We start from the raw sequence: 15,811 nt of genomic DNA, 5'->3' as shown, positions 1-15,811 counted from the left end.
TGCTCCAACTGTCAGTAATTCTGTCCTGGGAGCCTCAGAACTCAGATGCACAGACTCTGTTTCATGATTAGAAAAGGCTCTCTCATGCGTCTGTGCCTTTACCTGTGTCCTCACTCAGTCAGAGAGGAGTAGCCAGGCATGTGAGGTAGAAAGACAAGGGGGTGAGGGAAACAAGGGAACTGATAAGCTTTACTAAAACTGCACAGTGCTGCATTCCTATCTGGGTGTGCCATAAATACTAAATAACTGAATGGCTGAATGAATGAATTGCTGACCATAACGTCCAGGCTGCAGAGGCAGGCAAGTGAGAACAGATGGATTATGAGAACAGCTCTGGAGTTTTTCTTATTACTTAAACCCTTTTCCTCTTTTCCTCCCTCTCCCCTTCTTTGAGACCTCCATGTTTATGTTTCTTCTCATTTACAGACTGCTATAACACTACCTCAGATGCATTTAACCACGTCATGCATAATTTATTTACTCATTCCTCATAAATCAATCCCTCTAGCCATCTGGAAAACAAGAACCACTTCTACTGCCTTTCAAGCTCCTTTTAACTAATCTTTTTAGTACGTGCTATTGTGCCTGGTACAAAATGTTAGTATTTTATGCACAATCTCACCACTGACATCAAGGACTTTATGACCTCTTTTTCTGTTGTTGTTGTTGTGTATGTTAGGAAACCCCATGTGAAAACATTAAATAAAATAAGAACAATTAAAAAGCTAAGCAAGAAAATTATATCACTACAGAGGACAGTAAATGGACTGATTTTTGTGTGTGGCTCATAGAAAACACCTTTGTCGCTTTATGGTCAGACCTTGTAAATCACAAGAAGTAATTCTCCTGTACAGGCAAATGAAAAGTGGTGAAAACACATTCTATAGTCACAATCAATGTCAAAATCTTGCCTGCCTCAGCTTTCATGTCTATTAAATAGGAATAATAGACACTCACTTGCCTCCATCATTTATTGAGAGCAATGTGAACACAAAAAGCACTTTGGTGATATGGATGCTATATGGTATTATTTTCAATCAGAAGAAATAATCTGGATTAGCCAGAAGGCTTATTAGAAGTGGCTAGCTTCCAATTTGACAATAAATTATATTAAAAAATAATAATAAAAAAATGAGAATTGAGAAAAATACTTATCTTCCCCCACTCCCCCCCAAAAAGAGGTGGCCAGCTTCAGTTTATGGACTGACCACTTCACTTGGGCTAGTAGTTGTCATAACTGACTCACAAGGGTTTTAACTACACATAAGTGGAAGTGATATACAAATACAAGTCCCTTTCACAGAAGTAGGCAAATATGAAAAACCATAAAATATCAAACCATGAGTACCTTTCTTTTATGAAATTTAAATTCAGGGCTGTCTATGGGGCGCCTGGGTCGCTCAGTCGGTTGAGTGACAGACTTCGGTTCAGGTCATGATCTCATGGTTTGTGAGTTCAAGCCCCACATGGGACTTAGTGCCTGGAGCCTGTTTCGGAATCTGTGACTTCCTCTCTCTCTAGCTCTCCCTCGCTCACACTCTGTCTCTCAAAAAATAAATGTTAAAAAAATTTTTTTAATAAAATAAAATAAATTCAGGGGCTCTCTTCTACTGTTACTGTCTTGAGGCACCTTTACTAGACAATTTCTTACTGGTATGTTCTTACCAAATTGGTCACCTCCTTGGAAAGGCCTTCCCTGACCTTTCTAACTTCTTAACCTTTCTAAAGTAGTATTCCTCAGTTACCATCTATTGTCCTTCACTTTCTTTCCATCCTCATACTAATTATAATGGATACTTAACTAAGTAGTCTATTCCCTTACTCATTTACCTGACTAGGTCTAAATTTCAGATCAATGTGGATCTTATCTATGTTAATCCCACCACTGTATCTCCACTGCCTATAAAAGTGCCTGCTTCATAGCAGGTATTCAAAAAGTATTTGTTGAATGAATGGGTGGAGGAGTTTGTCCTCACAGTGACAATAAGGTTAATTCAAACTTCCTAGCATGACATTCAAGGCCCCACTTTATTTATTTGGGCTTATATTTTGCTTATTTATACCTCTATATCATGTGCCTGCTGATATCTCTATAAAAGCTTGCTTCCTGTCTGGAATGCTCTTCTTCCTACCAAATAACTTATATTTCAAGGCCCTTCTCAAACACACCTTTTCTGTGAAAACTTTTCCAATCCTAGACACACACAAACATACAGGATGCTTCTGCTAAGTTCTTATAAGAGTTATAACACTTACAATATAGGCTTATAACAGAAATAAAATAACAATAATAATAATGACAGCTAACATTTTATTGAGCATTAGCTCCATGCCAGGTACTATTATAAGCACTTTATGTTACTATTTCATTTAATCCTGAAAAGAACTCTAAGAGGTAGGTATTATCATAAGTACTTAATGTTTGCTTAGTCAGCTAGAATCAACTTTATGAAGGCAGGGATGGTGCCTTAAATCTTTGCTAATTCCCAGAACCTAGCAAAGTTTCTGTAATGTCATATGCCTCTTATACAAATTTGCTAAATAATAAATTCTGACAGTAGTTTCTTGTCCTCTGACTTTACGCTGAGAATGGCAATCCCAATCAGTTAAAGAATAAGACAGTAGTTTTAAGGAATTATATAGATTTATTATATTATATTTATTAATTAAAGTCCTTTCTAAATACAACAAGAAACTCAGAAGTCACAAAAGAAAAGGGTGATATATCTGGCTATGTAAAAATTTTAATATTTGTAGATTTAAAAAAAAATTTAAACAAAACCAGAAATGAAAAAAGATACACTCAACCTACATTAGATGAAACATAATAATAATATATGAAGGGCTCCTAGAAAAACTTAAGAAAAGATAATCAGCCTATCAGAAAAATAGGAACATCATATAAACAGGAAACTTCCAGAAAAAGAAATTTAAGGGGTTAGTAAACATATGAAAATATGTTCAACTTCACTAATTTAAAAAAGTAAAAATTAAAACAATAATGAATATTTCTTTCTTTATTTATTTTGCCTATCCTATTGTAAAGGTGAAAAAAGAATTTGACTATTCAGCACCAGCAAGGCTGTGGTCAAATAGCACTCACACACTCATGCTACAGAAATGCTCTAATATACTTAAAGAATAAACACACACACACTGCAGTATTGTTTGTAATAGCAAAAGATTGAAAACAACTGAAATGTGCATCAATAGAAACTTGGTTAAGTAAACTCTGGCAGCTATATCATGAAATTATATGCAGTTATCAAAAAGAATGATGGTACTGGCTACCCAAATAACAGATGAAGGGAATTATTATTATATGAATGCATGCCTGATAATAAAAACCCAATTATGAAAGAGAGAACAGATTTTTAAAAAAAATTTTTTAATGTTTATTTATTTTTGGGACAAAGAGAGAGCAGACTGCAAGCAGGGGGAGGGGCAGAGAGAGAGGAAGACACAAGATCGGAAGCACGCTCCAGGCTCTGAGCTGCCAGCACAGAACCCAACGTGGGGCTCGAACGTATGAACTGTGAGATCATGACCTGAGCTGAAGTCGGTGGGTCATCCAACTGAGCCACCCAGGTGTCCCAAAGAGGGAACAGATTTGAACAGACACTTCATCAAACAGGATATGAGGTTAGCAAATAAGCGCATGAACGGATGTTCCATATCAGAAGTCATTAGGGAAATTAAAACCATGATGGGATAACACCTATTAGAATGGCTAAAATAAAAATTACTGGAAATACCAAGAGCTGTTGAAGATGGGGAACAAGTGGAACTCTCATTACATAGCTAGTTCAGATATAAAATGGTTACAGCTACTCTGGAAAATGGTTTGGCAGTTTCTTATAAAGTTCAACATACATTTACCACACAACCCAGTGATCCCACTTCAGGCTACACTACTGAGCAAGAAAAAAAGGAATGAACAACTTGAATTAATCTCCAAGGCCTTAAGCTGAGTAGCGAAGTCAGTCTCAAAGGTGACATACTATGTGACTCCATGCATGACATTCTAGAAAAGAAAAAAAAAATACAGGCACAGAGAAAGATCAGTGGTTACCAGGGGTTGGGGGTAGAAGAAATCTGGCTGCAAAGGGGCAGGAGGGAATTCTTTGAGGGTGCTGAACTGTTCTGTATCCTGTCAGTGGTAGTGGTTACAAAAATCTATGCATGTGTTAAAACTTTTTTTTATCTGAAATTGTATTTATTTGCTTCATTCTTAAAGAATATTATCAATGATATTTTCTAGAATCACTTTTATTATTTTCTTTCTCTCATTCATTTATTTTTTTTATTTTCTGAAGTTTTTATTTATTTTTTCAATATATGAAATTTATTGTCAAATTGGTTTCCATACAACACCCAGTGCTCATCCCAAAAGGTGCCCTCCTCAATACTCATCACCCACCCTCCCCTCCCTCCCACCCCCCCATCAACCCTCAGTTTGTTCTCAGTTTTTAAGAGTCTCTTATGCTTTGGCTCTCTCCCACTCTAACCTCTTTTTTTTTTTTTTCTTCCCCTCCTCCATGGGTTTCTGTTAAGTTTCTCATGGCAATGAGAAAGAACGAAATATGGCCCTTTGTAGCAACATGGATGGAACAGGAGAGTGTGATGCTAAGTGAAATAAGCCATACAGAGAAAGACAGATACCATATGTTTTCACTCTTATGTGGATCCTGAAAACTCTTAAGATTGTACCAGAAAATAAATTTTACTGTATGTACATTAAAAATAATTTTTAAAAAGAAAAACTGTCATCAACAGTAATGATACCTTCTATTTCCCCATCTAAGGGAGGAACATCATCTCTCATGGAAAAATCCATAGCTGTCCCTGGTATGTCCATCAAGTCTTCATCACTGGAGCTGCTCCGGAAGCTGTTGAAACTCCCCTGCTGAAAGCCTCTGTTATCCATGGCCCCTGTGCAGAAAGAAAAACAAGAGGCTCATTACAATGACCTTCAAGCCCCTTACCGCTTATCTTTTTTTTTCATTGTGGCAACTACACATAAAATTTATCATTTCAACCATTCGAAACTAGACAATTCAGTAGCATTAAGTTCATTTACAATGTTTTGCAATTATCACTCTATTTCCAGAAATTTTTCATCATCACAAACAGAAACTCTGTACCCAGTAAACATAACTCCCTCCTAACCCCCAACCCCTTACAATTGCCTCTTTCTGTCTCAATGATCTGCCAATTCCAGGTATTTCATATAATCATATATAAATTGTGGCTTTTTGTGTCTGGCTTCTTTCACTTATAATGTTTTGAAGGCTCATCCATGTTCTGGCATGTATCAGTACTTTACTTCATTTTCAGACTGAATAATACCATCGTATGGATACACCATTTTTGTTTATCCATTATTCAGTTGATGGACATTTAGTTAGTTTCCACCTTTTGTGTTACTTCTTTTTATTTCTTTTAATTTTTTTAAAAAAATTTATATCCAAATTAGTTAGCATATAGTGCAACAATGATTTCAGGAGTAGATTCCTTAGTGCCCCTTACCCATTTAGCCCATCCCTCAACCCCTCCAGTAACCCTGTTTGTTCTCCATATTTACGAGTATCTTATGTTTTGTCCCCCTCCCTGTTTTTATATTGTTTCCGTTCCCTTACGTTCATCTGTTTTGTCTCTTAAAGTCCTCATATGAGTGAAGTCTTATATTTGTCTTTCTCTGATGGACTAATTTCGCTTAGCGTAATACCCTCCAGTTCCATCCAAGTAATTGCAAATGGCAAGATTTCATTCTTTTTGATTGCCAAGTAATACTCCATTGTATATATATACCACATCTTCTTTATCCGTTCATCCATCAATGGACATTTGGGCTCTTTCCATACTTTGGCTATTGTTGATAGTGCTGCTATTAACATGGGGGAGCATGTGTCCCTTCGAAACAGCACCCCTGTATCCCATGGATAATTGCCTAGTAGTGAAATTGCTGGGTCTAGGGTAGTTCTATTTTTAGTTTTTTGAGGAGCCTCCATACTGTTTTCCAGAGTGGCTGCACCAGCTTGCATTCCCATTGAGTTATTTCTTATTCTATTTTTTTTATTGTTGAATATAGTTGACATACAATGTTATATTAGTTTCAGGTGTACAACACAGTGATTCAACAATTCTATACATCACTCAGTGCTCACCAAATGAGTGTAGTCACTATCACCATACAACATTATTACAATATTATTGACGCTATTACCTATGCCGTACTTTCTATCTCTGTGACTTATTTACTGTATAACTGGAAGTTTGTACCTCCTAGTCCCCTTCACCTATCTTGCCCAACCCTTGTCCCCTCTGGTAACCATCTGTTTTTTGGATTTGAGTCTGTTTTTGTTTTTTAGATTCCACACATAAGACAAATAATATGGTATTTGTCTTTCTCTGTCTTATTTCACTTAGCAGAATATCCTCTAGGTCCATCCATGTTGTTGAAATGGCAAGAGCTCATTATTTGTTATAGCTGAATAATATTCCATTATGTATATATACATCTTCTTTATCCATTCATCTGTCAGTGGACACTTGGGTTGCTTCCATATCTTAGCTATTGTAAAAAATACTGCAATAAACATAGGGGTACATATATCTTTTTCAAATTAGTGTTTTCATTTTCCTTAAGTAAATACCCAATAGTGGAATTACTGGATTATATGTTATTCCTATTTTTAATTAAGGAACCCCCATACCGTTTTCCACAGTGACTGCACCAATTTACATTCCCACCAACAGTGCACTAGAGTTCCCTTTTCTCCACATCCTCTCCACACTTATTATTTCTTGTCTTTTTGATACTAGACATTCTGAGTGATGTGATGTAATATCTCATTGTGGTTTTGATTTGCATTTCCCTGATGACCAGTGATGTTGGGCATCTTTTCATATGTCTGTTGGCCATCTGTAGGTCTTTGGAAAAATGTCTAATCAGGGTTACCACTTATTCTTATGTTTTCTTTCATGTTCTTACTTGGGCAATATAGACATGCAAACCACTTAGTGTATTCAATTACCCTTCAGATGTAATGTTCCTCTACCCTTACCATGTAGTTGATAGCAGTTTTTTGAGAACCATGCAAAAGAGCAAACCAAATGAGGATAGGTGTACAAAACTCATGGGAGTTCACAAGTAATCAATGGAAATAAAAACTAGACATCACTACTGAGAAATGTTCTGTCCATTTAGTAGAGAAACATTATCTTATGGCTCAGATTCTCCCAGAGCTCATAACACAATGCAGATGCTCAGAAATGAAGAGGCATGTTATGCCATTTAATGTTGTTCTCTGCTGAAGAATTTAATATTAAAGATTAAACATTTCCTACACCCCAAATGTGAATCTTCAGATTATAAATTTTACTCAAAAAATTTTAGTATGTTGATTTTAAAAAACATTAGAGTCAACTTTACTTCACCTAGCCCTGCCCCCTCCTCCCATTTTTTTGATGAGATCTTGATCCAAAATCATAGTCAGCATAGTTCTTTTGGATTTGGCAAACAATATTCCTTTTGAGGTATTCCAATTCTCTTAAGAAACTTCTTACTTTAGGTTATCTGAATTATGTGTAATGAATGTGTTAAAATCAGATGGGATAAATTAAGCAATAGGGCTGGAAAATTGGAACAGATAAATTAAATATTTTAAACATTGAGCGAAAAGGATAAAGAACCAACATTTACCAGGTACTTATCAATTTTTAGGCACTGGGCCATGTGCTTAAACTGAATTCTTTCACTTAACTTTTCCAATGTTCCTATGCTGTGGCATTATCACTCCTAGTGCACCCGAGGAAACAAACTCAGAGAGGCTATTTTCCCAGTTAATATTTTTTAAAAAGTTAAGCTCTAAATCATGTGTTCAACTTCCTAATACCTCATGTGTAATAGAGACCAGCTTGACTGAAGTGTGAGTGACATTTATGAACCACCTATTGTGTACAAATCATCATGGGACAGACACAAATATGATGCAAGATGGGTCAGATGAGATGAAGATTGAGAGACAAAGATTTGAGAGTTATCAACATCAAGGTGTTGGTTGAAACCAAGAGAACAGATATCCCAAGGGAAACTTTCCACCATTTATGGATAAGGACAAATATAAAGAAAACAAATGCATTCCCAGTCTCCTCCCTTAATATGCACAAACAGCTTGAAGTCTGTACATACAGGAACAGTAAGTTCCCCAGAAACATTACCATGCTTGTGTGGTGACAAATGGTCAAGTAGAGAAGGTAGGGTCATTTATGCAAAGGTACTAATAATGTACAAAATGACTGATCATGAAACCATTTCCTTAGCTACACAAATTCTAACTTTGTTATGTGGATCAAATAGGTACTAGGGTACTAAGAATCCATGTTCTATGGCCTTAGCTGAGCTCCTTCACTGCTGCTCGCCAATCCTTCATCCTCACTGGACTCTTTCCCCTTCCCCCGCTCTACCTGTTTCCTTCATTCCCCTTCTTTGAGCATTCCCACAACATGCTTACACAGAATGCCTTGCCTCAGTTTCTGCTTCTAGGGAAACTAACCCACCACAGGATCCTTAGCAGTTTTTTTCCTACTACTGACAACACAGAGGAAATCCTGAACTTCGGTCTTCCCAGTTTTTTTCCTACTACTGACAACACAGAGGAAATCCTGAACTTCAGTCTTCCCTCGTGTCATCCAGGAATAAGTGTTTTACTTTTTATTTAAGAAGAAAAAGAGCCCTTCTACTTTTCTCTGTATCTGGCTGAGATCACAGATCCTTCTCCACCTTAATCTGATTTATTTTATTTGATTCTTTAAAAAAGCCTACTATCTCTAGCTCTTATCTCTACCTCAAGCTCTGGTCCTGAATTCCCAAGAACTCTACCCTGACACTTCTGTTGCTACTTCAAACTCAACAGGATGAAAATTAAAAATACAGCCGAAACAACATCAACTTAAATGCAAATCACAAAATCCACACAAGACATGTTCCCTGCCCTCACCCTTCACCTCAACTTTCCTTCTTAAATGCAGGTTGGCATCAGAGTCCATATTTGTAGTTAATATTTGTCTAGCTCTGGATTTACTACATTCAACAAACCCACCAAAAGCACTTTATCTCAAGAGTAGGTATTCCAATTTCTAGAAATCTTAGCTAAAAACAAGCATCATTTTAGCTTATGAGAAGAACTCAAGCCAATATGGTAACACAACTCAAGAGGTTTTCTTTCTGTTTAAATTTATTAAATTCCCATGAAGTCCGTACAGTGACTAGCACTGAAAAAAATCAAAAAAAGTTACAAAATGATGCAGAATCCTTTCCCTCTCTCTCCACTGCTTACATGTTTCATTCAGGAAATGAGGTAAAATACATAGTGCCAGCAACTCTACATTAGCCACAAAAATCATAGGAAGAAAAAGTATAGGGAGTCCAAAAATAATTTATGTCTGGATTTGGAATATGTCCTGTAGTCATATTTTCAGATGGGTGTACCTATTGTTCTGGGAATTCATTAAAACAAAATGATGACACTACAGGATGAAGACTCACAAAGGAGAAGCTGGAAAACTTTTCAGTTTCCCCATAGGGACCTTACAAACTCCTTCCTGTAACCCACTGACACAGAAGAATCCAGCTAAATTGAGCTGCCTCATTCTAAACATTTCCTGGAGCAGCTATCTGCTTCACTGTTTGGGTTATAAAGTGCTTCCTTAATAAGTACATAGGAATAAAGGGTCAACAAAAGAAAATTAGAAGTAGCAAGTAAGTCAAGCAAAACAGATGCTAAAAATAGGAGTTCAACAAAGGAAATAAGCACAGTTACTAAAACTCAAAAGTTATACTTGCCTATGGATAATCCATTCTGGTAGAGCCATTGGTTTAATTTTGCAGATATAAAAAACTTCAAGGGGCGCCTGGGTGGCTCATTTGGTCAAGTGTCCAACTTCAGCTCAGGTCATGATCTCACAGTTCGTGGGTTCCAACCCCGCGTCTGGCTCTGTGCTGACAGTTCAGAGCCTGGAGCCTGCTTCCAATTCTGTGTCTCTCCCTTTCTCTCTGCCTCTCCCCCACTCACACTCTCTCTATCTCAAAAAATGAGTAAGCATTAAAAAAAAAAAAAAAAACTTCAAGAGAGGGGCGCCTAGGTGGCTCACTTGTTTAAGCATCCAACTCTTGATTTCAGCTCAGGTCATGATCTCATGGTTTGTGGGTTCAAGCCCCCTGTTGGGCTCTGGGCTGACAGTGTGGAGCCTGCTTGGGATTCTCTCTTGCTCTCTCTCTCTCGCTCTCTCTCCCTTCCTCTCTCCCTCTCTCAAATAAAATAGACTTTAAAAAAAGTTCAAGAGAAAAAAAGTTAAAGCAGCAGAATAATGAGGAAATAAATTCCTTACAGTTGAGATTCAAACCCACATGCAGTTAAACTCCAAGCCCAGTGGTCTTTCCACAAGTTTGTGACTTCACTATGACATGTCAGTCCAGAAAATGGCACGTCTGGAATAAATCAAACCTCCAGATGGCCACAAACCTGAGATCAGCCAGAATTTAGGGTAGGGCAGGAACAAAGTAAGGGGATTTTATATATTATCCCAACTAGTAGATTGCATATAGGGCTTGTCATATAATGGAGGGTTGGGGAGGAGGGCAATTAAGGAGAAATGTTTGGTTGATATTTGTGTTAAACAGCTTCACACTTTCAGCTTAAAGGCACTTTTAGTGCCTTCTGCCACTTTCTTGCTTAAAATCATAAAGCTGGTTCCCCAATGCCTATAGAGTCAAGTTTATTTTTTAATATAATTTATTGTCAAATTGGTTTACATAAGAGTCTCTTATGCTTTGGCTCTCTCCCACTCTAACCCCCTTTTCTTTTTCTTTTTTTCCTTTTTTTTTTCCTTCCCCTCCCCCATGGGTTTCTGTTAAGTTGCCAAGGCATAAGAGACTCTTAAAAACTGAGAACAAACTGAGGGTTGATGGGGGGTGGGAAGGAGGGGAGGGTGGCTGATGGGTATTGAGGAGGGCACCTTTTGGGATGAGCACTGGGTGTTGTATGGAAACCAATTTGACAATAAATCTCATATATTGAAAAAAATATATATACCTAACTAGGTATGACTAAATATAAAAAAAAAATTGGTTTCCATACAACACCCAGTGCTCATCCCAACAAGTGCCCTCCTCAATGCCCATTACCCATTTTCCCTCTCCCCCACCCCCCACCCACCCTCAGTTTGTTATCTGTATTTAAGAGTCTTGTGGTTTGCCTCCCTCCCTCTCTGTTTGTAACTATTTTTTCCCCTTCCCTTTCCCCATGGTCTTTGGTTAAGTTTCTCAAGATCCACATGAGTGAAAACATATGGTATCTGCCCTTCTCTGACTGACTTATTTCACTCAGCATAATACCTTCTAGTTCCATCCACGTTGCTGCAAATAGCAGGATTTCATTCTTTCTCATTGCCAAGTGGTATTCCATTGTGTATATAAACACGTCCATTGTGTTTATCCATTCATCAGTTGATGGGCATTTAGGCTCTTTCCATAATTTGGCTATTGTTGAAAGCGCTGCTATAAACATTGGGGTACATGTGCCTATAGGGTCAAGTTTAAATTTCTCTGCAAGGCATTCTGAGCCCTATCAAATTTAGATCCCATCTACCCAGATAGATGTATCCTCTGCCACAAATTTATTATACTCCATATAAGCCATGTACTTTTACACCCCCATGCCTTTGCTTAAGCCAGGTACTCTATCTGGAATCCCATCCAGTCCCGCATGTCTTTTCAGCCTGATTAAATCCCATTCAATCCATCTAGGACCAGCTCAAATAGGCTTTTCCCTCAACACCTCCTTTGTTGAGGTATCTATGTTAATTACATAATCTCTACCACTTAAGTCTTGTGACTACACCAAGCCCTTCTCATTTCTGTTGTCCCAGCAACTCTAGTGTTGTTCCAGAGTAGGTGTTCAATAAATCCTTACTAAGGAGGATTCCAGTTAGGGAGGAAGAGTTAATGGCCAACCAACATATTTATATGGCTGGCCCTCAATAAATCTATGCCTTGCACTGTGATGGTAGGGAACTGGGGATACAAAAAAAAACATTAGTTACCTTTTCAATACTCTCAAGGAATTTATGATATAGCTGGGGAGAAAACTTTCACATAATGCAATTTGCACCATAGCTAAGTGCTAAACTGCTAGAATGAAAGTACAATTGGCATTCAGAAAAGGGAGAGGAGACTGTAAGCCAGAGAAGGCTTCATGGAGGAGAGAGGGTATTCCAGGCCCAGGAAAAAAAAAAATGATCAAAGGCCTGAGATGAGAATGAGGCTGGCATTTGTGCTTGCCTAGAAGACAGGGTAGCTGTTTGTGAGCAAATGGATGGAGATACATCATGAAGGACCTGGTAAGTCAATGGGGTCACTATCGTTTTTGAGGAGCAACATGATAAAAACATGATTTTAAGAGGTACATACAGCAGCAGTGGGCTGGAAGACAGAGGGGTAAAGGGCTAGGAAGGTAGTTCGCTACTTCCTGTTTAAATGTAGGTGATTTGGGAAGGAGGAGGGGTACATATTTCTGAAGGCTGTACTGAAAGAGCCAGGTGTGTGTGGCAGGGGATGGTACTAGTTTACGGTATACCATACTGACATCTTGTTTTACTAGTGACAGTGACATATGTTGGTTTATATAAATTAATATTTCCATCTCAACTAGCCCACTTGGAAAAAACAAATGTGTAAACCAATGGGTGGGCTGATACATATGGCCCTTCAATGAATATATAAAAGTATATCACACATTCCAAAGCTAACAAGCACAAAGAAGCAATAAACTTTCTTATTTCTTATTTTTACTCCACAAAAATATCTGTTGACCTGCACATGGCATGTTGTGTAATATATGCCAGATGCTGCCAAAGTGGAAAAGAAAAAATGCAAGAGGAAGAAAAACTTAAGAGAGGCATTATAGAATCTACCAAGCTACAAGTATTATCATGTTATTAAAAATAAAACATTAACACAATCCTAGGGGCACCTGGGTGGCTCAGTCAGTTAAGCATCTGACTTCGGCTCAGGTCATGATGTCACGGTTCTTGAGTTGGAGCCTCGCATTGGGCTCTGTGCTGACAGCTCAGAGCCTGGAGCCTGCTTCAGATTCTGTCTCTCTGTCTCTGTTTCTGTCTCTGTCTCTCTCTTTCTCTCTCTATCTCAGAAATAAATGTTAAAAATTTTTAAAAAATATTAAGACAATCCTAAGTATAACACTAAAGATGATAAGAACTGGCACACATATAAAATCAGCTTTTGGCTACCCATTATACTTTGAGCTACCTGAGGACAGGGTAACTTAAATCTTTGCTCCCAAGTGCCTGACACAAAGAGAGAACTCAGTAAATAATCTAGTTTATAGTCCAATTCCAGTTTTAGTTACTTTATTTTAAGAAGCAGAAGTGATTTGCAAACCTCGAAGATGCTAGCAGGTGCATTTCAGAGGATTGGGCCAATCCTTAAGCCAAGGCACCTTGTCTGTCAAAATTGTGGGGAAAAAAAAAATCCCAGGAGGAAATAATAGTGCTGCGTCTCACAACATAGTCTTCATCTGGGAGTCCTCCTCGCAGATAAGTACGGGTTATGAGAAAAGACAGGATACAAAGCAGGCAGTACCACAGCACCAGTTCTCAGACATTTTGGTCTCAGGATCCCTTTAGTCCTCAGAATTATTGAGGAGCTTAAAGAGCTTTTATTTATATGGGTTCTATCCATAGGTATTGCCTGTATTAAAAATTAAAACCCAGGAATGTTAAAAAAAATAAATACTTTTTAATGCATTTAAATACAATCCTAAAATCATTATATATTAAAATTTTTTGGAAAGAATAACTTGTACATTTTCCAAAATAAAATTAATGAGAGACATTTTGAAAATCTTTTAATGTCTGTCTTAATGGAAGACAGCTGGATCCTGGTTCACATCTTCCATTAGCAACAGGAGCGATGACATCACCTGTCACACAGCCTCTAAAAAACTCCACTGTTTATTCATGAATAAATGAAAGTGAAAAAGACAAAACATATCTTCATACGAAAATAATTTTTGACCTTTCAGACCCCTCAAAAGTCTCAGGAGCCCCCAGGCCACTCTTTGAGAACTGTTGAACCAGAGAAAGAACACAGAATGGAGAAACCATATTTGGGTGAGACTGGTCAGACAGAGGAAAAGGACAAGCCAGTCAGAAGAGACCATGTGGGCTGCTGTGACAGTAAAGCAAGTGACAAACCAATATTTTCTATATGTTTTTTCCCAAAGGAGTAATAGCCTTGATAAAGAGATATTTCAAACCATTAAAACTGGATCCAAACAGATGAAAAGAAAAAAGACATTAGTAGATAATTAAAGAAAAGAAACAAGGGGGCTTTAAAAATTCAGAGAAACTAAAATTAAAATAATGTGGTATCTTCTTTTAGTAGATCAGCTTTTCTTTGGTTTTATCTCAGAGATTCTTCAAATGTGAGAACATTTTGTTATAAAAAAGATTTCAAGAGAGAAATTAATGAGATGCTTAGAGAAGTGCCATGCAGTTCAAGGACAAGGATCTGTCACACCTGACAAAGACAATGCTCAAAATTCATAGATCACTTTCACTTTGGAATAAACGAGTAAAATTCCTAAATAAACGTTAACCAACTGAATATAGCATCACATTGAAAGACCTGTCTGCTATAAATGAGTTTTTTTCTGAGACTGCAAGACTGGTATCATGAGGGAAACTATGAAAATACTTTATCAAATCAACAGATAAAACTTTAAAAGCCATAATTATTTTAACAGATGTCAAGAATGGATTTCTTAAATTGACAATTATTCTGGATTAAAAATTTTTTAACATTCCAAGTAGAGGATTTCTTTCTTGACATGATATAGAATATCTAAATTAAAACCAAGCTGCAAAATAGCATTCTCTTTAATACAGGAAAGCAACGATGCCTCCTGCTGCCAATTATATTTAATACAGTACAAGAAATACTTTAAGATGAAAAAAAGTGAAGAATATATACAGACAAGGAAGAAAGACAAAATTCTGATGTTTGGACTGCATAAAATAGCTATACAACACTAAGAATATTAATTAAAATAACTAAAGATAATGCATGAATTCAGAAATCATAAGGTCAATACACAAGAAACAACTACTTTGCTAGGTACTACTATAGAAGTAGAAAATACAATTATTTATGATAGAGACATGAACTCAAAATAAAATATTACTTCAAAATTTATAAGGGCACCTGGGTGGCTCAGTCATTTAAATGTTGAACTTTGGTTCAGATCATGATCTCATGGTTCCTGAGTTCAAGCCCCACATCAGGGTCCTGCTGTTAGTGCAGAGCCCACTCCAAATCCTGTCTCCCTCTCTCTCTGACCCTCCCCTGCTCTCTCTCTCTCTCTATCCCAAAAATAAACATTTAAAAAATTTAAAAAGTCAAATAGTAGGAAAAAAAAAGATATAAATCAAAAGATTTACCATGCTCTTGGATGGGAAGTCTAAATATAGTAAAAATGAAACAGATACTAATTTGAATTGTACTACATCTATATATTAATCTAAAGTCCCCATGGCATCTTTCATACAACTTAAAAGATTGATAGTGAAATTCATCTAAAAGAATAAGTAGGCAAGGATACTAGTGTGTGCATTATCCTTTTTAAAATTCAATTTATTTAAACTAAAAACAAAAACACAAACATTTTACCCATGTCTGCCACTCCCACCCCCTCATTTCTGGAAACGACCAATCTATAAACCACATGTA

General features: G+C 37.1%; 1 protein-coding gene across 4 annotated transcripts in view; it reads right to left on the bottom strand.

The window, feature by feature from the left end:
- The window catches only part of CLCN5 (chloride voltage-gated channel 5), a 180,385-nt gene that overhangs the window by 38,677 nt on the left and 125,897 nt on the right, over positions 1 to 15,811 (bottom strand). For 3 of the 4 annotated variants that reach the window (XM_042974411.1, XM_042974412.1, XM_015541048.2), the window contains one exon: positions 4,786 to 4,932. In XM_042974411.1, coding sequence (XP_042830345.1) covers positions 4,786 to 4,932 — 147 coding nt within the window. Of the gene's footprint in view, positions 1 to 4,785; positions 4,933 to 9,847; positions 9,925 to 15,811 lie in introns of those variants that run through there. The other variant, XM_042974413.1, reaches the window with a different exon arrangement.

Source organism: Panthera tigris, chromosome X (assembly GCF_018350195.1).
Source record: "Panthera tigris isolate Pti1 chromosome X, P.tigris_Pti1_mat1.1, whole genome shotgun sequence".
Classification (NCBI taxonomy): Eukaryota; Metazoa; Chordata; class Mammalia; order Carnivora; family Felidae; genus Panthera; species Panthera tigris.
The sequence above is the reverse complement of the archived record's forward strand: the minus strand, read 5'-3'. Positions and strand labels throughout refer to the sequence as shown.